This window comes from Apteryx mantelli, chromosome 2 (assembly GCF_036417845.1).
Source record: "Apteryx mantelli isolate bAptMan1 chromosome 2, bAptMan1.hap1, whole genome shotgun sequence".
Lineage (NCBI taxonomy): Eukaryota > Metazoa > Chordata > Aves > Apterygiformes > Apterygidae > Apteryx > Apteryx mantelli.
The window spans coordinates 77,600,571-77,620,703 of record NC_089979.1 but is presented as its reverse complement, the minus strand read 5'-3'; the positions used below and the strand labels follow the sequence as shown (position 1 = coordinate 77,620,703).

Below are 20,133 nucleotides of genomic sequence, written 5' to 3'. Positions count from 1 at the left end.
TATAGCAAGCTGAACAGCTAGGAAGGGAAGATCAACAGCGACTACACAGAAATCGAAAACTGGTGCTCATGGTAGATTTGGACCAGACGTTGATCCATACTACAGAACAGCACTGCCAACAAATGTCTAATAAGGTAAATATTTACAGTTAACTTTCAAGACAGAGTAATGACAAGAGTATTTCTGAGCATCTTTATTTAAGTGATGGTTCTTTAAGAAAACATTTGGTAGTTAGATAAAATTATAAGTTGGAGAATTAAAGAAAATGAGAAAAATGTCATCTGAAATATATTCCTTTTTTATCTCTACAATTTAATTTACCACTTTCTTTCCTCCTTTTATGCTTTTCTGCACTTTCCATTCCAGTCACCATAAGCAAGAAATTTCAAGCAGCTATTTTTCAGTCTCTGCTTTCTTTACTCTAAGATTCATAAACTGAATAGCCAGTAGTGAGGCTTTTTACCTCGGAGTCCCAGATGGATATAGTGAATTACTGTCAGACATCCTCTTTAGGGTAACCCTGTGTTTTTTTTCTAGGTCTGTCATTCTTCCATAAAGATGTGTAGTGATTTTTTTCTTCAATTTCTTCTTCATTTTTGGGCAATGGTGTTTAATTTCTCCATGAAATACTTATTTTTGAACTCATAGGGACTATTGGTTTGTAGTATTTCCAATTTGGAAACTTTGAAACAAACAGCACGTTAGGACTTGTCTACATGGTCGGGTACAGGAGGATGCAAACTCAAACTCCAGTTCAGCGTCATGCAAACTGCAGCTGCCTAGTTCTTCATCTTTCAGCATGTGTTCCTACCTGCTAGCAAAAACAACTTATAAATGTACTTTGTAATTGATAGGAAAGGGAACAGTGAATATTCAGTTTAAAGATTAAAAAACCTTGTATATTTGGAAGGCTGTGCCTTTCATCTGCATAATGCATGTTTTTTAAGAAAAAAAATATTTAGAAAAGCTTTTGCAGAAAAAGTCTTAGTTAAACTCTCAAAGTTCCTTCCTGGTTTGCTGTCTGATTGTATGTATTCATAGACATAGGAATTTTTTTTTTTTTTAATCCAACAAAAAGTCTTTCTTTGAGCTTAAAATGTAGCAAAACAAATCTGAGTGAAAGTCACTGAGTGGCAGTGAGTAGAGTGAGATCCTGAACTTTGAGACATTTCTCAAGTTGTTTTTGTGAGACTGATTTGGTGCAAGTCAAGCTATGAACAAAAGCGTTTTCATTAACGTTTCAACAGTGCACCGTCCTGCATTTGCAAAATTTAGTATCTGACTGTCTTGCACAGAGTAAAATTGTGCTTTGGATTTTAGTCACTCAGATAATCTTTTTGGTTGAAACTTAACTCAGCCCAGTCACACTAAATGAAAGTAATGGAAAAGATGTAAGGGGGTGCTTCTGGAATGGTGGCTTTTTTGTTTTGTTAATATATGAAATACGTTTTTTCTTCTAGGGAATATTTCATTTCCAGTTAGGTCGAGGTGAACCTATGCTGCACACTCGTTTGCGTCCTCATTGCAAGGAATTCCTGGAAAAAATTGCCAAGCTGTATGAATTACATGTTTTTACCTTTGGCAGCAGACTCTACGCACATACAATTGCAGGTGAGTAGCACATGACATATTCAATGGTATTTAAGTAACCTACCTTCATCATAATATAAGTTTTTCTTTCTGTGATTGTCTTCAAATATTTCTTCTCTTTCTTTCCCCCCTCCTCCTGCCCAGAACTCTTATATAGTCTTGTAAGCAGAATTCTTGGCTCATTTAGAAGCCAGTGCCTAAATGACCTCTAATTTTAGACACAATTTTTTTTCTTTTTTTCTTCCATAATACATGAAGAATTAGATTCTGGCATGACAGTAACTAGTGCCTTCCTACTGAATTAAGAAAGAAGTGGTTTTGACAGTCTCTGAAAATGATCCACAGGGTCACTTGTCTTAGAAATCTAAAGCAGCAGCTCCATAAAAATCTGCAACATGAAATGATCTCCTGTGGAGGGAAAAAAAAAAAATCTGCTGTTTCCCTTCAGTGAAGGAGGTTTGGCTGCTATAAGTCAATTTACAGGAATTCTGTTTGTTTGTCATGGAGCTGAGACGCCCTTATTAGAAGAAACAGTACAGATCTAACAATATCTTCATGTATTCTTCTCAGAAACATTAATACTTTCTCTTTGTAACTGAACAGTTGCATTTAAATTCTGAAGCTTATTGCAATAGTAGTCTATGGTGTGGGTCACTGACTTTTCTTTTTCCTTCCAACAAGCATAAAAGAGCTACCCTGTTATGCAAGCATATGGGTCAAATTAATGTTAGGCATGTGACCATGTTTCTAAACTGTAAAATTGGCTTTCACCCCATCTTGAGACTTCCTTTACAGAATAGCAATTTCACTTCATGTTTTTCCTTTTTAATAGTAGTCTGTCAGTTTAAGATAATCTGGGTAACAGTGTTTCAGGTTGTGACCTGTCATGTTGAACTGTCCTTGCTGCTGTTCCATGCTTTCCTCGTTTTTTTTTTTCTTGGTGGTCTTTCACATAGGCTTTTTGTGTCACGTTGTGATGAGTGACTTGAGCAATGCTATCCTGATGATAAAGAAACACTTCTTGGCAAGAGAGGAAGACTCCAAAATAGTTAGAGAACTACCTATTCTAGTTCAGTTCTGGAATAGTTCTTAGTAAAGAATTATCTAACTAGAGAGTTCTTTATACATGTTAAATAAGCCACAGAAGATGCTTATAATGAAAAACATATTTCTGTAATGGGAAAGAGATACCTATTTGTGGTCTCCAGCTGAATTCTCCTTCTTGAGAGAAAGTTGAGGAGAGGTATGTCCTGTTCTGTCCATCCGGGTGGATGACAGTGAAACCCCTTCTCTTCTTTGTCTACATTACTCGGTATTACTCGGGCTGAGCTGTTCGAAGGAGCTCCTTGTAAAGCTTTGTCAGTCTCGCTATTGGATTATGTATTATGTACTGCTAATGCATAACACTTGAACTCTATTGTCCTCCTTTAAGTGGAGTGTGGCTCTTATGTAGCAACAGGGGACTTGGTTTTCTTAGACACTAGGTTTAAGTACCTGACAACAATAAAGTGTGTGGCCAGTCTTTCTGACATAGATCTGTGCCAAAATCAACATGTGGCCTAAGGTCAGAAGATGTTTACCGAATGCCTTTCAGAGCCAGGGAGGAGGACAAGCTGCAGAGGGAGTTAACTGGTAGTATGTGAGTGCTTGCCTAATGACTGCTCCTCTTCAAGTGTGTGATTTGGTCCTATGTTAGCTCATTTTAATCTCCGAAATAAATTTTGGGTTACCTGCAGCCCCCATGCTGGCACAGACTACTGCTCATTATGTGGGAAGCCTCTCTGTGGGCATCATACTTGAGGTTCTCTCTCTGTTGCCTGTGAATTCCACAGAGGAAGGAGTCACCAAATGAGCAAATTAAAGTATTGTCACTTCCTGACACCTCTAGACTTCTGGACTTTGGCCTGAAGCTGTCTAACCTCATCAAGTGTTCAAGCCAAAGGTTGATGACTTGTACAATGGTTAGTATTAGTTTCTGCTGAAATATGTTAGTATGGAAAGAGTTGATACGTGGACCTAAGGATAACCAAGTTGCAGTAATAGGGAAATACATAGTAAATACATATTCAGAACACTTGATGGCAGTATTGGTTAAATGATTTCTTATAGTTGTCAATCAAATATTTTACCATTATCCCTGTGTTACATAAAGGAAGGATTTGGATTAAAATGCCAGGAATATTTTTCTTAAGTCTCTACTTGTTTCCTCAGGTTCTCTATATACATCCTATATTTCTCTTTAGACTTTCTGTGAGCTGCTGCTTCCACGTCCTGGAATGCTTTTATCACATTTAGAAAAAAAATGACATCTTGTCAGTCCTTTGCTCCCATTCCAAACTGACTCTTGTGAGCTGTTAAGTTGGGTTAGCTGATATTTGTAAATATCATTTATGTCCGCTTAAGTCCTTTCTTAATTTGACAAATTTATGAAGTGATATCTTGTATCTCTAATCTTTGAAGATTAGTTTTGGATTTGCCAGTCTGGAGTTTCCTATAGTGTTTTTCTTCTACATGATAATTTTGACCAAGTGCTATTTTAAACATCTCCCCTTCTCTTTCCCCCTCCCCCTGCATTAGAGTAGTTAGATATTTTTAACGCTGAACCCAGCTTAAATGATGGTTGTAAAAGCTAATGCCACCATGAATTTGGGGTTCAGAGTCATTAGTCAACAATAATGCAATGTGAAATCGCTCTTGAGATTTATGTTGGAGTTCAGAAAGTACGATTAAATCAAGAGCATTCGCATATATGATTTGTTAAAGCAACTATATTACAGCATGTATTTCAATAAATAATTGATAGAATGTGTGTATATAGTCACCAGTGTCTGAATATCTTGGATGCTATTGAAAGACTGGGTCAACAGCTTTCTCCACATCCTAAAGTAGGACCTGAAATAACAGAACTGAAGATGACTTTTCAGAAACTCAATTTTAGACTTATTTTTAAACAGACTCCTTCAGCTTCATATTGGATGCTACTGTTACATCACTTCTGCTAGATATTGCTGTTTAGTTCAACCTGTCTTAAAGGTTGAGACTTCCCAAATATGAGTTACTTTATGAATGTTATGAAAAAGCCTTGCTTTTTGCTAACTTGTGTTATTTACAAGCTTGCTTTTCTAAGAGACTTTATATAAAACCAAGTAACAATTTTGTAAGACTGTATGTGTAAAGACCATGTCTAAGGTGCTGCAAAACAAAAATGTTCTTGTGCGCCACATTAGCAATATTGGAATGCACCGACTTTCTCTCAAAGACTGTTAACAGCATGCCAGAATATTTGAAAGTCAAATAGTGCTGCAAGTCCCTATAAAAAAATTAATGACTATATGAGCAGATACAGACAAAATTTCATATGAATGTACTGTCTTTAGTACATAGTCTTGCTCAGGGTAAGGTGGAGTGTGTACTGTCCTGAACTTTGTAAGGTAGAAGTTGTTACTACAAAACCAACCAGGGGTTTAAATCCTTCTATGTTGGCATCCGTTTAATCCAAGAGGTATGCAAACTCAGTTTAAAAGTAGCAAGATGGCACCAGAAAGCTATACATTTGTACAGCCTGATGAAGGATGTAGTATCACTTGCAAGATTATACGGGTACAACAGATACTATATAACCCTTCTGGCTTTGTAGTGTGGCTTATGTAACATCTGTGTATTCATTTTTACACAGTTATGTTGATATGAATACTGTTCTCTTATTTGTAATCACATGGTAAGTCTACCTGAAAGTTTGTTGATACAATCACTGAGGTTTTAAAAGATTCTGGGTACTGGAAATTATTATCTTATCTACTGCATTCATACATTGTAAAATAGGGGCCATTAAAAAACTTACGAACAAACAAGCTTTAGATATTCAATAAGGTACTGAACTCTCTTCTCTTTATGACTATCCAGTATTGGCTGAAGTAGCCGAGATAAATTACTGTGATTTGTCTTCTGTATTGCCCTTTTGCTCTTTCAACACTCTGCAATAGTGATGTAGTATGTGAGTATGTGCATGTCTGTGGCCCTTGGCAATGCAGAATAAAATATTAACTAATATAACACTTAGATTTGAGTGGATAAGACGGACACATGCTCAAATAGCATATTTTAGTCTTACCTCCCCTATCCCCCAGCTGTGATGCTAACTCGATAGCTTGTATAACACGTTTAATGTAAGTTTACTGAAGAGACTTGGGCTTTTAAAAGCATAGGTGTGCTTGCTTGGGGGTTGTGGGGAGGAACAGTCTTTGCTAGGTAAGTCTACATTAGAGTCCCTGGTAATATGGTGTTTGAAGGATAATAGGTTGTCTTGGGTTTGTTTTTAAGAAGAGACCTGAAACTAATTAAAAACACATTTAACACATTTGTGTCTAGTTTGTGAGAATAAATTGAAGTGTAGTCTTAAGTTGATACAGCAAGTCTTTGTCTTTAACTGTTCGTTCGACTTCTACAAAAGGCTTTAAAGTTTTTTGTTTGTTTGTTTTTAACATGTTTACATAATGAGAAATTCATCAGCACCCTTCCGCAGGAATGGCTTCCACAGATTGATACTTCTCCAATGAAAAGTTATGTTAAGAAAAAAAATTCACAATCAGTGCTCTCACAGCAGACTGTGACTGTAATCATTTTTCAGGATGTGTTGTTGGCAGGGGGGAATGCATAAGAATAAATAAACCAGGGTTAGGAGTACATCTCAGCAAAACACTGAACATTTTCACTATTTCTGTATACTTGATGAATTTATAGATACACCTTTTCATTTTTCCCAAGTCATAGAAACTTGCAGCAAAATACTCCCACAAAAAAGTGACATCAGCTAAGTAGACACTTTTAGTCTGTGTTGTGTGGGGGGGGCTTTTGTTCGTTTGTTTTTATAGAAAAAGCCACCAATATTTTCATTGGAAGGTATTTTTCTTTTAAACCTATAGCTTCATGAAAGCTTTTATACCTAAACAGTATATTATGATCAGATTCTAAATCTTTCAATATGTAGGCTGTGAAAAGATTTTTATTTTCAGGGCAGTAGAGCTTTTTCATAAAGAGGGCTTTCAGTTCTTTTTGTTACTGAAAACAAAATAGTGATGAGCTTTTTAATAAGAAAGTTAAATCTTAATTGCTACTTAGGTTTATCTTGGAGGACGTATCTGCATCTGCTTGCTTCAGATTACAAGTGTTTGGTGTATGACTGCAAATAAAAGTGGCTGCTTTTACTGACAGTATGTGATCTAGCCACTAGGTGTCTTGTTTGTTCTTGCATGGAGTGTTATCACTGCACAGATTAGTGAAAAGCCAATGTACAGTCCTTTTCAAAGAATTAAAGCAGATATTAACATACTATTGAAGAGAACTAATTGTGTATCATGAATAAAGCGTTATCCACCATTTCTCTGAAATGCGAAAACATCTGGATTGTGTTCGTTGTATTGATTCTATTCCTTAGGCAATATTCCTGAAAAGCAAACAGTCCAAGACGTATAAAGAGCTTCTTTTAAAGATCAGCACTGTTTTGCATATTGCCACTCAAGTTCTGAAAGACTCAGCTCTTTCAAACCAGGCTTTTACCTTTGTGGGTACATCTCTGGTGAACTGTATCCTCAGTATTGTAATTTCAGTGAATTACCAGAGTGGGGGAAAATACTAAAATTTGTCAGTCTTTACCAAAACCTTATTGAATAGCTTTAGAACACTGCCTCATCTCTACTTCCTAACAGGGCTTCTGTGTTTGGGCTTTCTTTAATTCCCTTTTCCTTACAGATTTACCTAGACAACACTGTGATTTAATGCCTCGTTGTTGTAATCCATACACTTCTGTCCAATTTAGTGTAGAAAGTCTCTATGGATTCAGATGAATTGTAGTAGAGAATTTTGTTGGCGAGAACAGCAGCTTGTACGATAGTTTACGTAGTTTGTCAAAATATCTGTGTGTATGGCAATGAATCTTTGTAGCTAATTTTCTCAATTCATTATGCCTAGGTACTGCAAGGGTCTCACTACAGGGGATGATTCTACGAGTTTGCAGCAATTCTTAAGCATAGTCGGGTGAGTTAAGGTTGAACCTCTGTCCTTAACTCGGAATTTTCTTGCTTTTATGGGTTTTAAGTTATTCCAATTATACGTGAATATTAATACATGTAGGATCAACTTTTCAGTTTTTTGAAGACCCAACTTAACATACCAGTGGGAGCTGGACTTCTAGAAAGAGTTGAACAAGCATTCTATAAAAATCCAAAAGCTCCTTGAAAGAAAATGAAAGTGGGTCCTTAGAGCAGTCATTTTGAACTCTTGTTCTGGCTATAATATGGCCACCTTGAGGAAAAAAAAAAAAAAGTGTTCCCAAATAAGTATTGACTGCATTATGTTGTTCATAAGAATAGTGAGAAGTTGATGTGAACTTCAAAGCAAATTCAGTAAAAAGATAAAAACTTAGCATGTAAGATGCCACTTTCTTTCTAAGCAGTTATGTAGCTGAAGATGTTAAACTTCTTTATTGGAGACTAGCTTCAGAAGCATGTGCATGTATGCTTGTACACCCTGAGTCACCGTTTTCCCAAATAATGGCATTTTATCTTGCTTTAAGATCAGCTAGCTCAGCTTCTCCTGTTTCTTTTTAAAGAATGCAGTCAGACAAATTACTGCTACTATATAAACGCATTAAAGTAGTGTTAGCGGTGCAACTTAAAACCTACAAATGCAAGAGCTCTGGCTGAATCTGTCCCTTAACTTGCCCATTGTGCTTCAGTATTGCAGCACATTGCCAACTCTTGTGAGACTTCCTGCAGTCCCTAGGCATAATGAGCTAAGGAGAGCATTTAGCTTTAAAGTACCATCTGTAGGGATATAAATGTAAGTCGCAAAAATCATGTATATCTGTCACCTGCTGTATCTCTTTCCTTTGGCCTAATTTATCTGGATGTCACAAATTTATTAACTTCAAAATTGGTGCTATATTGAAAGAAAATGGGATTTTTTTTTTTTAATATTAATCCCATTGAATTAGTTAAAAATACTTGATCCACTGGGCTTACCCTTTACCGCATATAATATCTTTATTTTAAAGTTGTCTGTTTGCTAAAACTATTATTGCACAGTTTAAAATAGCTGAATTATATGCAACATGAGCAAGGAGCAAATGTCTTGAGCATTAACTTTGTACTCTCTTCTTTCAAAAGGATTTTTGGATCCTGAAAAGAAGCTTTTTTCCCATCGGATATTGTCAAGGGATGAATGTATTGATCCGTTTTCTAAAACTGGGAATCTTAGGTATGTATATGGGTCTTATGCCTTAAACGAAACAAAAGAACAAAGAGGTAGAGTACTGTCAATAAAATAAAAACGACTCCCTCTATTTTTAAGATGTTCATAGTCCTCCCTTATCTGCCTCTCAAATATCAACATTGTTTCACTAAAACTAAGTCAGGCAGTATAGCAACTCACCTACTTAATGTATTCTGTGATACTGAAACAGTGAGGTCTTGAAGCAATGGCATTTTGTTTTCAGTTTATAGTTTTTATTCTTAACTTAATCATATTTCCACCTTATAGCTTATTTTTATGTTGCGTTATGTGCGTGTGTGTGTGTGTGTGTTTTTAATTAAACCAAAATTCTCAGTCTGAGGTTTTCATAATTGAGTATCTAATATTCTGGCTTTCAAATGTGCTATACATCTAGCAGCTTCTGTTCCGCAGTGTTTCTTGAAATTAGGTCATCTAGAGCCTTGAATTCATATTCTAGTCTAAATTCAGGTTCTGATCTTTTCAGAGGATAAAGCCAAGAATTTCTTAGACAGATGTATTTATTATTTCATAAAGCTAGATTAGAAATGATTAAGCCTCCCATTTGACTATAGCAAATGAGAAGCTTCTTGTCTTATCTTAATGTTTTTGTATGCATGTGTATATCTTGAGTACTGTGCTTCTGCCTGCTAGAAATATAAATATTTCTGCATATAAATATTATTCTTTACTTCATTTGTCTTGGCTTGAAAGAGTCTGCTCCCGAAAAACTGTTCCTGTTTCTTTTTCCTAGTTATGTATACGGATAGCATGTTGTCTATTAAATACTTGTTTCTGGGCCATTTAAGTCAACATAAACTGTGTGTGAAAACTGGACTGAAATACTGTCATATTCTGTGTTTGCTAAAGCTTGTTGGGTTCTTTCTTCTAACCATTGTGATAGAAGAGACTTTAAAATAGCTGTTTCTTTTTTTTATTAACTTTTATTGGTTTGAATATTGTATTTTGAATTTTGTAACTTTAACGTTGCTGATTTTTTTTCTAGTTATTCGTGTATAAGCTGTGCGTCCAGCTGACATGCACGCAATACACCAGAATATCAACAGAAACTGTTTATATATAGTATTCATTTCTAAAATTAGATTAATTTTATCAACTACTCTCTTAGAGATCTCTTCCCATGTGGGGATTCCATGGTTTGCATCATTGATGACAGAGAGGATGTTTGGAAGTTTGCACCCAATTTGATAACTGTGAAGAAATACGTATACTTTCAGGGGATAGGAGATATTAATGCACCTCCTGGATCAAGGGAAATCCAAATGAAGAAGAAAGGTAATTATTTAATTTGTAAACTGCTTTTACATCTCTCTCCACTTCTGTGGATGTGTTTGGCATAAGTCACTGTGGTGGTTTTGTTAGTATTGCTGCTGTGCTCAGTTGAGTGATCCTAGGCTATTGTAGGTTGTTAGCAAATGTTCATGCAGCACAATGACTCATGCAGCACAGACACAGGTAGTTCAGTAAGACCGGACTGTGTCTTATTAATAGCTCTCCTTTTGGTGGGATACAACAGCAAAAGTGGAATACTGGTAAGAGCATTTCTGCTGTTATGGCTTGATAACCGATGTAAAAATATACCAAATTGCTCTGGAATCTGTCGAGGAGGACATGTGAAGAAGCTTCTCCCCACCCCCTCCAAATGTAAAACAATGCAGTTTATTCTTTGTAGGTGGTATGGGAACCAACTTCCTCTTCTTTCTCCTATTCTACCCTCTTCCCTGCCTTACTGTTGGAGCAATAGTTAATAAATTCTGTTCTTAATGTACTGCTGGAAATGAAGGTTTTTAGCTCTGCTTACCTCCGTGCATAAATCATGCTAATAAAATTTGTGAGAGATTTTAATGTCTACTGAACGTATTGTTCTGGCATTTGACAAGAGAACCTTATGTTCAGCAGCCTTAATAGGATAATATAAATAGTGGATTTTAGGAGGTATATGCCACTATATTAGTATTCATTTGGGGAAAAATGGGTTTGAAAGGCAGTACCTACGAAATAATTGCAGATTTTTTTTCCCCAGGTTAGCCTTTTTTTTTTTTTTTTTAATACCTATGATATCACTTATTTCTTGTTGAACTAGAAATGTCCGATATAGTAACAATAACAGTGTACTCAAACCAAGTCAGCCCACCATAACATGGGATCTCTACACTTGCTGTTGTTACTCACAGAACAGGCAGAGGGCCAAAGTATGGTGATTCCATCCAGTGTTCCTGGCAAAGAAGGTTTGAGTTCAACTGTTTGGATGTTGACAGTTTCTTTGATTCTCTCTCACTTCATCTGCAGACATCTGATGAAAACATAGCTTAAAATTACTTTTCTGCCTTTGAGTCCATTATACTTTTCTTGCATTTCAGTAGCGTCTCAGATGGAGCTTGAACAGCATCTTTTTATTGCTAAAATGTGTTTATTTTTCCAATTCTTAGAAGACAGTAATTTTGGTTATGCAAAATAGGAAATATATGAAAGTGGAAGAAAGGAAGTTCTTGTAGTTAATGCTCTGGATTGGGACCTTCTGGAGTAATACCTTTGTTTACTGGTTTTTTTGCCCTGTTTTTTCTCTGTGGCCTCTGGGAAAGTAGTTTGATTGCCCTGCGATTTGGTCCTAAAAGTCATGCTGCAAGATAAATCCTTTAATGTCTGTAATGTTGACAAATAATTACTTATGGCCTATGTGATAAAAGTCTACTTACACTGCTCCTTTACAGAGGTTTGAGAAGTGCGTTAGGCTTTCCAGTTCTAGCAACGGTTAGACACCTAAAACTTCTTAACAACTTTGAAAATGCCAGTCATCATTACTGAGTATAGTGGAGTCTAACTGTGCATCTAAACCTTTTATCTGTTGGAAAAGAAAATGAAATTCTGATTAAAGCTTAGCTTTTCTAACAGTTCTTTTAAAATAAAAGTGTGTTTTATTTCATACTTTCTTGTGTTTTAGTAAACCACTCAGCAAAACCAGAGGCACTGGATTCAACAGTGGCATCAGCAAAAGATGCTGAAGAAATAAAGAATGTTATGTGTATAGAAGAACAAAGCAATGGTCTCAAAGCTACAAAGGACACTTGCACTACAAATGGTAGTACTTCTGTAAGCAGTGAAACATCTGACTGGGATTTGAATTCCAGTGATAAAATTAATGCCAAGGACTCCTTGAGTGATAGCACTGATTGCAAAACAGACAGTGCAGTCACTAGCGATTTGACAAGTGCTAAGGAATCTCGGATTTCTTCAGAACAAGATGATAGGACAGTCTTGGAGAAGCAGCAAATCCAAGACAAGATAACAAATGAGTTGGACTTTGAACTGTCTAGTGACAGTGAAAGTGATGGTGGAGTGGATGCCAGAAAGTCATCCACTTCTGTATCAGATAGTGAAAATGAGGAAAAGAGAAGCTGGAAAAAATCAAAACAACCTCTACAGGATGAAAATTTACAGCAAGGGAGTTGCACTGATGTGAGTGAGAAAAAGGATGGTCAGGTGAACCATTCTGGGGACACACAATCTCTACCTAGCGGAAATATTCATGACAAAACTGTTGATCTTGAAGCACAAGAAGAAAGTGAACAGGAAAGCCTCTGTGATTTAGGAAACGGGTGTGCAGACAAGAAGGAAGCTGAAACAGAGTCCCAGAATAGTGAGCAATCTGGAATTACAATGGGTGAGTCCTTAGACCAGAGTATGGAGGAAGAAGATGAGGAGGATGATACAGATGATGATGACCATTTAATATACCTTGAAGAGATCCTTGTTCGGGTTCACACTGATTATTATACAAAGTATGATAAATACCTGAAAAAGGAGATTGAGGAAATTCCAGACATCAGAAAAATAGTGCCAGAACTGAAAAGTAAGGTGTTGGCAGATGTAACCATAATATTTAGTGGACTTTACCCAACAAACTTCCCCATTGAGAAAACACGGGAACACTATCATGCTACAGCACTTGGAGCTAAAATTGTGAAGAACCTAGTACTAAGTGCTGATGATCCTGACAAAGCAACCCATCTTATTGCAGCAAGGACAGGTAGGTATATGAGACTTAAGTCTTGCATCGACTTTTTTTCCCCTGTTACAGTTTATTCATGCCTTGAACTGTGTTTTTTTGTAAGCTACAAGCCTTAATGTAACTGAGATAGAATTTAAATTAGACGGAGATTGTTCTTTAAACAAATTAGAAGTTGGGTTAAACATTATTTAAAGGTTTTTTACATCTTTTTGATCAAGTGTGTTTTTTAATCGTTAAAAGGAGGACCCACTAAACCTCTGCAGTCCAGCATCTCTCGCTTCGTGGTTAAAGAGCTGGTGATACTAAGTGTTTGACTACCAAATAGGTTGTATCAAAACCTTAACATTTGTAACAGACAGAAGTTTATACTGGTCTTGCTATAAAGCTGTAGTAACGCATCCCTTCCCAGTTTCACAGATTTTGCCTGTAACACTTCAGTTTTACTTTGTATGGAATACAAACAAATTATTTTAGAAGGCTATAATTTGATGGTATCGCCTGTCACTGCTCTGTGTGCATAGCATCTGTGTGTGTTTGTGTCATGGAAGATGTAAGAGAGCTTAGCTGAACTCTCTTTCGTAGTTACGTGTTTCACAGAGCTACCTATTTTTACATAGCTATAACGGATAAGAATGTGCCATTGTAATGGATAAGAACATACTCTTGGCTAGCTATCCTGGAGGAGCCAGCAGGCTGTCACTAGCTTCTAACAAATTTTGTGTGCCTTGGCCCTTGGTTCTCTGCTTGTTGGCCTTTCGAAGTTGTATGGAATCTATATTTCTACTACCAAACACATGAAATCAAAAAATAAAACTGCATCTCGTAAGCAAAGAAATGGCCACCTAATGTATTTTTCTTAACCACTGTGCTTATAAGCCTTCAGTATGTGAAAAGCAGCTTTGTTTCAAAGGCTTATAATATAAAACATTGGAGTGTTTTTACTGGCTGTAATATAGATGCATATATGTTCCTCCAAGTCTGTAACCTAAAGTATCTCATTTGTTCCAATTCTTGTATAGCCCAGGAAGAATAGTTTGTTCCTGTTGAAGGAGCAGTAGTAAAAAAAATATATTTGGTTACTAAAAGAAGAAAATAGTTGCAATTTCTTATTTCCACTCCTTTAATTTTGAGTAGTGTTAAGACTACTCATGCTACTCTCTGAATTAAAACCAGTCAGTTTACCAGTTTATTTTGTTATGCTAATCAGTTATTTTTATATATATTAGCCAAAATAGCAATAAGGCTGTATCTGTGCTTAAACTAGTGTAAACTTACCTCACTTTACAGTAATCTCAATGTACAGTTTTAGTGACGAAAGGTGTAGGTAGCTTTTTATTTGGTATGGTCAACTGTAGCAAGAGGGGGCACTGCAATACTGATCTAGTCAAATCATAGCGGAATAAAAACTGTACTAACAAACCTGCAGTGAACTAGCAAATTTGTACTAATTCTCCTGCTGTAGATGATATACCGTTAGGTTTTTAGGTTATATTTTTACTCCTAAAAGATGAAATTGGGATTAGTTTCACTGAGAATAGTTGGGATTCTGACATGGGAAGGTGTGATAGTTGAAATAGCAAATGTGAAGTGTTAAAACTAGTGGATGTATCAATTTTGTACTCTCTAACTTTTCTGTAGTTGTTGAACAACTCTTTCTTTCAAAACTGCAGTAATAGCAGTACTTTTATCAGCCAAGAATCCTGCAAGTTTACTTGCATACTTCATTGGAAATGTGGTGCTTGTCAGTATAACTTCTATGTGGGTCTTCAGTTTTTCAAGTTTCAAATCCTAAAATGCTTCATTTCAAAGTTGCTTTGCCTCTAAGTGCTCATCTAGTTGATCTTTCAACAAAGTACAGCAATTCCAGCTTTGTGAACAAAATGTTTTTCATGAGTTTGTTTACATTTTTTCTTCCTTATAACATGGAAAGAAGGATGTGGTTTTAGGGGGAAGACACAAGCAATCTCTTAGTTATAAGCATCCCAGCAGAAAAGAGGAAGTTAGTATTGTTTTCTGGCTTTTTACAAAGTCTGACTTGCACTAGATGGTTCCTGAATGTCGATGTACATTGGATGCATCTATTACACTCTGTGGTAAAATTGTAAGCATAAATGTAACTTCCCCCACACACTTCTCAAGGAAAAAATATTACTCAAGATTAGGATAAGGTACATAGCATGTAATAATGAGAAGCAGTTGCTTGTTTCTGGAATGTACAATTTTGTTTTGGGTGTGTGTGTGTGTATATATATATATATATATATATAAAAATAAAAATCCTGTGTTCTACTTTTTTAAGCAAATTCTTCACTGCCTGCCCATTCTCAATGAATCATCCACTGCTGTCAGATATTAATATAAATATTAGATTTAACTTTAGGCTTTAATTATATTAATATGGTTTTATAGTATTTGAGTTCATTAACACTTAGAATATTAATTTTCAGTACTTATCTCAACAATAAAAAAATTATGGTTGATATTTTTCTGACTTTTTGCCCAGACCTGGGATCTCTCTCAGAATAGTTATATAATTTTGGTATTGCACTTGATACTTAATAGTGGAAAATATGTTTGAATATAGACAGCTAATTAAAACTAGAAATCACAAGTAGAACAGTACTCCTGCCCTTTTGGGGTGATAAACCTTTATGGTCAGTATTTGGAAGCTGACCTATGCCTTTTGGTAAGAAAAGAATTGCACTAAGTTATTCTGAAAAAGCTCACTTAATTGTCCGTGTTTTCAGCCTAATGAGCAAGACTGTTGTCGTTTTTCATCACCACTTAGTGATATTTTTTTTTTCTGTAACAGTGGCAGTGGAATAGGGAGGTTTAGAGTGAAATAATATATATTTCAATATCCCTTTTTTGTAAGATGCTTATGGACTGCATGTGTTGTGAGGGTTTGGGGTTTTTTTGAGGGGGGTGGTATAACAAAAGATTACATTTCCCCGCCTCTGGTTAGATGATAGTGGTAATGTTGTATCATCTTGCTTTTATGAGGGAGACACTGCATTTTAATCAAAGATTTTAAGGATATAAATTGTGTGTTGTCACAGCTGGAGGTATGATAATTCATCTGTCAACATGATTTTCATACTCATTCTAGTGTCGGTAGCAGGTGAATTCTACAGGTATTTCACTGTAGGTAAGCCATAAATATATTACATCTCTGGCTCCTGTGGTAAACATCTGAAGCATGTCTAATTGCTGGTGAAAGGGAGAAAAGCATGCTCGCTCTTAAGTTTTATTCGGAAGCTGATGACTTAGCTCCTGTGAGAGGACTAAACGGTGTTGTTCTGTCTCTTCCTCCCCACCCTCCAGTTGTGAAAAGGTGATCTTAAAACATATCTGTCAGGACAGTGTTTCCAGATGACACCACTAACCACAGTAGAGGTAGGACTCAGACCCACAAGTTCATTTAGATGATTACTGCGCATTAATTGACCTGTAGTAAACAACAGATTCTTAAACTGCAGCAAGTGTGGGGTAAATACTGTTACCTTTTGAGTTTTGAAGAGAGGCAGAATTTATCAGATGAAATAAAGGAAGAAATCAGTGTCAAGTCAAATGGAGGAGGACTTAGGACTTGGAGGGATTGGGGGTAGGCTTCTCTCCCCCCCCCCCCCCCATGGGAAAAAAATCAGTGTGGTGTATGAAATGAACAGTTAGTGAAGACCATTTTACAGCATCTTCTTCGCAGCCTATTGCAATCAATAATTTAAATTCACTTTTATTCTTTGTATGTGCTTATCTGTTTTTCTGCAGATAGGCAGTCTGTTTCTCTGCAGACACAGATACTCTGAATTTTAGAAGTAAAGAAATCCTTGTTCCTGGGGAAAAAAAAATAGGATCCCTTTCCCTTATATAAGGGGGAAAATAGTATTTACCTGAATTAGATAACACAAAGGTTGTCATGTTTTGCAGTAAGCAGCTTTCCTAAACCTGAGCGACTGACAAAAGGTTACCCTTTAGTCCTTCTGATTTACTTACAGACTATGTATGTCTTATTTCAGTTTTTGAAACATCTGCCATTGGCTTTAAGCAGTAGTGAAGTGTACTGAATGATTACTTGTTATAGCTGTGTACATACTGATTAATCAGTTACCTAAGTGTTTCATAAGCCTTGTTATATTCCTTGCTGAACAAATGAAAGATACTGTAGTTGATTTTTATGTTGAGTTTTTTCTTGGTAGAGAAGATAAAGCTGTTCAGGTCACTTAAAAATTACTCTAGTGGAGTAGGAACAGAAATATGTGAGTTTAGGGCCTCAATTATTCTTTTTCAAAATACATTTCGTTTAGTGTATTTTCCCACCATTTGACAGCTCTATGGGAAGCACTTCCTTATTCTTGTTGACTTAGCACATGTCAAATTTTGCTTAATTTCATTAAATATCAAATTGCCTAAAATGACAGTTGTTCCATGAACTACAGCTTCTTTCATTCATCCTCATCTGCGTACTTCCAAAAGTGTTTACTCTTAAGTCCAGATCTGAGATATGGAGAGCGGAGAGAAAGCTGCCAGCTGTTAGCAATAGTAAAGTCTTGCTAGCCTGTTTTATGAACAGGTTTAAGATCTTTAGCCAGACATAACCTTTGAAAATATTGAGGAAAAATCTGTAGACACATCACTGCTATGTCCAGGCTTAAAAAAAATCCAGTTCAGCACTGCTGTAAAAATCAGACATTCACCATCTAAGCCTATTCTGTTTCCTGACAAAGCACAGTGCACTGTTTGAAACTAACTCTAGATATAGCCTCCTAACAGTGCATCTATCACCATTTTGTGATCACTTAATTCTTGTAGGATGAAACACTGAAGCCTATACGATTTTTCTTAGGTTAATATCGCTGAAGCAGAACTTCAGGATTTATATATAAATCTTCCTGCTTTATGATCAAAAATGGTTTGAAGAGAAATGAACTTTTGAAAATCGACTTTTCCAGGAAATATCTAGTAGCCTGGTCACACACTGCTGTAAAGGTATATTGACTTTGATATGTTGGAATCGGGAGAGTGCTTTTGCAATGAATCTTCTGGTTGCTCCTCCTAAAGTACTTTGGTTCATCGTGGCGCAGTCTCGAGCCTGCACACTGGGTTCCTTTTGGATGAAACTGAACTGGAGGGTGCACTCAGCTGAGTGCTCGTGGGCGTTCAGTCCACAGGACCAGGTGGAGCCAGTCTGAAGCAAAACTCCCTGAAATGCATGTGATGTGGACATCAGTCCTCTACTGTTCTGCTCTGCAGCTCTCCCTTGTGGGCTGCACTGCCCACTAATGTGAACATAGCCAAAATATATGTTACAACATTTCTTCTTAGTCTTCATAAACATAAAGTTTAGGTCTCATTTGTCTAGGTTGCTTAAGTGCCTAGTGTACTTCATGCTTTGGATAAGCCAAATAAATTGTTTTAGTAAAACTGTATGTCCTGAAGAACAGCTGTAGAAAGCAGTTGTGGATTTTGGTCACCTTTTAGTGAAAAGTTGGCAAGGCTAATAAAAGGCTTGTTGTTTTTTAAACTTCTGCTTGCAAGTTCAATAGCAGAGTTGGTGAGTCTCAGCCCCCCCTTTTCCTATGGTGTTTTCTTTCTGTGTGTGTTTTGGTTTTGGTTTAGTTTGAGTTTGAGTTTTGGGGGGGGGGGGAGAGTCATGCTCACAAGTTTCATGCACTTGTGAAGAGTAAATAGTTCAGATGCTTTTATTATGCCTGAATTAATACCATGTTATACTTTCACTAAGAATCCAAAAATTATTATTGTTTTGTATTGTTCAAGCACATGCTTAATAACTCTGCATGTGTGATCGTAAAGTTATCTGTGTGAGATGGTTATGTTTGATGGAGGCACAGAATTTTTTATTAGCTCCAGGGAACTTTGTAAACCAACAGCTTCAGGTTCTGTGTTCCTTATAGAGATGGAATTTATTTTGGAGAAAATGGCTAAATTATTATCTCCTCTTTTGCTGATTATAAATATTGAAAATAAGCAATCTCTTCCTAATATTATGTGCTCTTAGCTATACCCCCTCAGCGGGCAGATGTGATAAACTTGGACCTTAGCTTCTTCATATAGAAAGCATGTATGCCTTTTTTAGCTTTTTGGAACAATAATTTTAGACTAGAATTTGACAAAAGAGAAAGGTGATTAGAGGACAATACTGCAAACAAATAGTCTAGAAAAACAGAATTTCTCTAGTGTTTTTAGCCAGCTGGATGCTTCAGCTGTTCTTTGCTACATCAGAAGTATTATTGTTTGGATAGATTAAAATCCTTTCTGCTGAACTAATTGTTTCTTCTCAATAAGCATGCTTCCAAAAGGGGAAATTACATAGGGCAAAGGAGGGGAGCAGGCAAGGATGTTAAGTAACATGGTGCTGTTTCCTCAATCCGACTGGATTTGGTGTTCCACCAGATCTTGCTGGAAGAACATTATATGTATGAAATCTTGATTTCTCAAGATGTCGGAAATAGATGGCAGCCCCTGAGATGACACAGTTATCTGTGTTATCTCATGGTATTTTCAGTGTGCTGGAGCATGCTGGCGTGCAGTAGACAGGTAGGCTATAGAAACTGGGAGGAAGCAGAAAGCCTTGATGTTGTGGCAGTGAGAAAGGTAAAGTTTTTGAGTCTAGAGAGGTGGTGTTGGTTACACATTACTGTTGCTGTCACCAACTTTCATTCTGAGTTAATGCACCTTTGGAGAATGGCTTACCCCTCTCAGAGCTATTGTTTCAGGACTGTAACAGTTTCGTAAAAATAATGCCGTTTTGGTTTTCATGGTTAAGGCTTTCATTATAATCCTGTTGACTAGAAAAATAATTTATCTAGAACCTTAATGTACCTCCAGTATGAAACAATCAGCTATGCATGAACACAGAATATGCACATGCCTAGAGTGGGCAAAAAGATGGGGTGCCTGGCAAATCACCGACACAGAATCCTCTGTTCTAAAAATGGTTGGAGGAAGCTGTCTCCTCGCATACTACGCAGACTTAACATGACATAAAGGTGTGTTTTCATAGTTCTTGTTTAGGTGCCTCACGATGCAGTTCAAAAGTAGCAGGAATATCTTTAGTTGGACAAACTACATGTTCTTACTGACCGGGTATAGTAAGAAATAGGATGACTTTTCTTCAGGTATTCTAAACACAGTCTATTTGCACCAGCAACTTTGGTTAAGTATTCTGGTATGTTTGTGAAATCCCTCTTGTAACTATTGTACATTGTATTCCCATCTGCTCCAGAGCT

At 36.5% G+C, this 20,133-nt stretch overlaps 1 protein-coding gene across 1 annotated transcript in view; it reads left to right on the top strand.

Annotated features, from left to right (window-relative positions):
- CTDP1 (CTD phosphatase subunit 1) overlaps positions 1-20,133 on the top strand; it is a 122,067-nt gene that overhangs the window by 21,661 nt on the left and 80,273 nt on the right. The window contains exons 4-8 of the mRNA XM_067290945.1: positions 6-134; positions 1,461-1,611; positions 8,754-8,844; positions 9,986-10,152; positions 11,819-12,904. Of these exons, the coding sequence (XP_067147046.1) occupies positions 6-134; positions 1,461-1,611; positions 8,754-8,844; positions 9,986-10,152; positions 11,819-12,904 (1,624 nt within the window). The remainder of the gene's footprint in view (positions 1-5; positions 135-1,460; positions 1,612-8,753; positions 8,845-9,985; positions 10,153-11,818; positions 12,905-20,133) is intronic.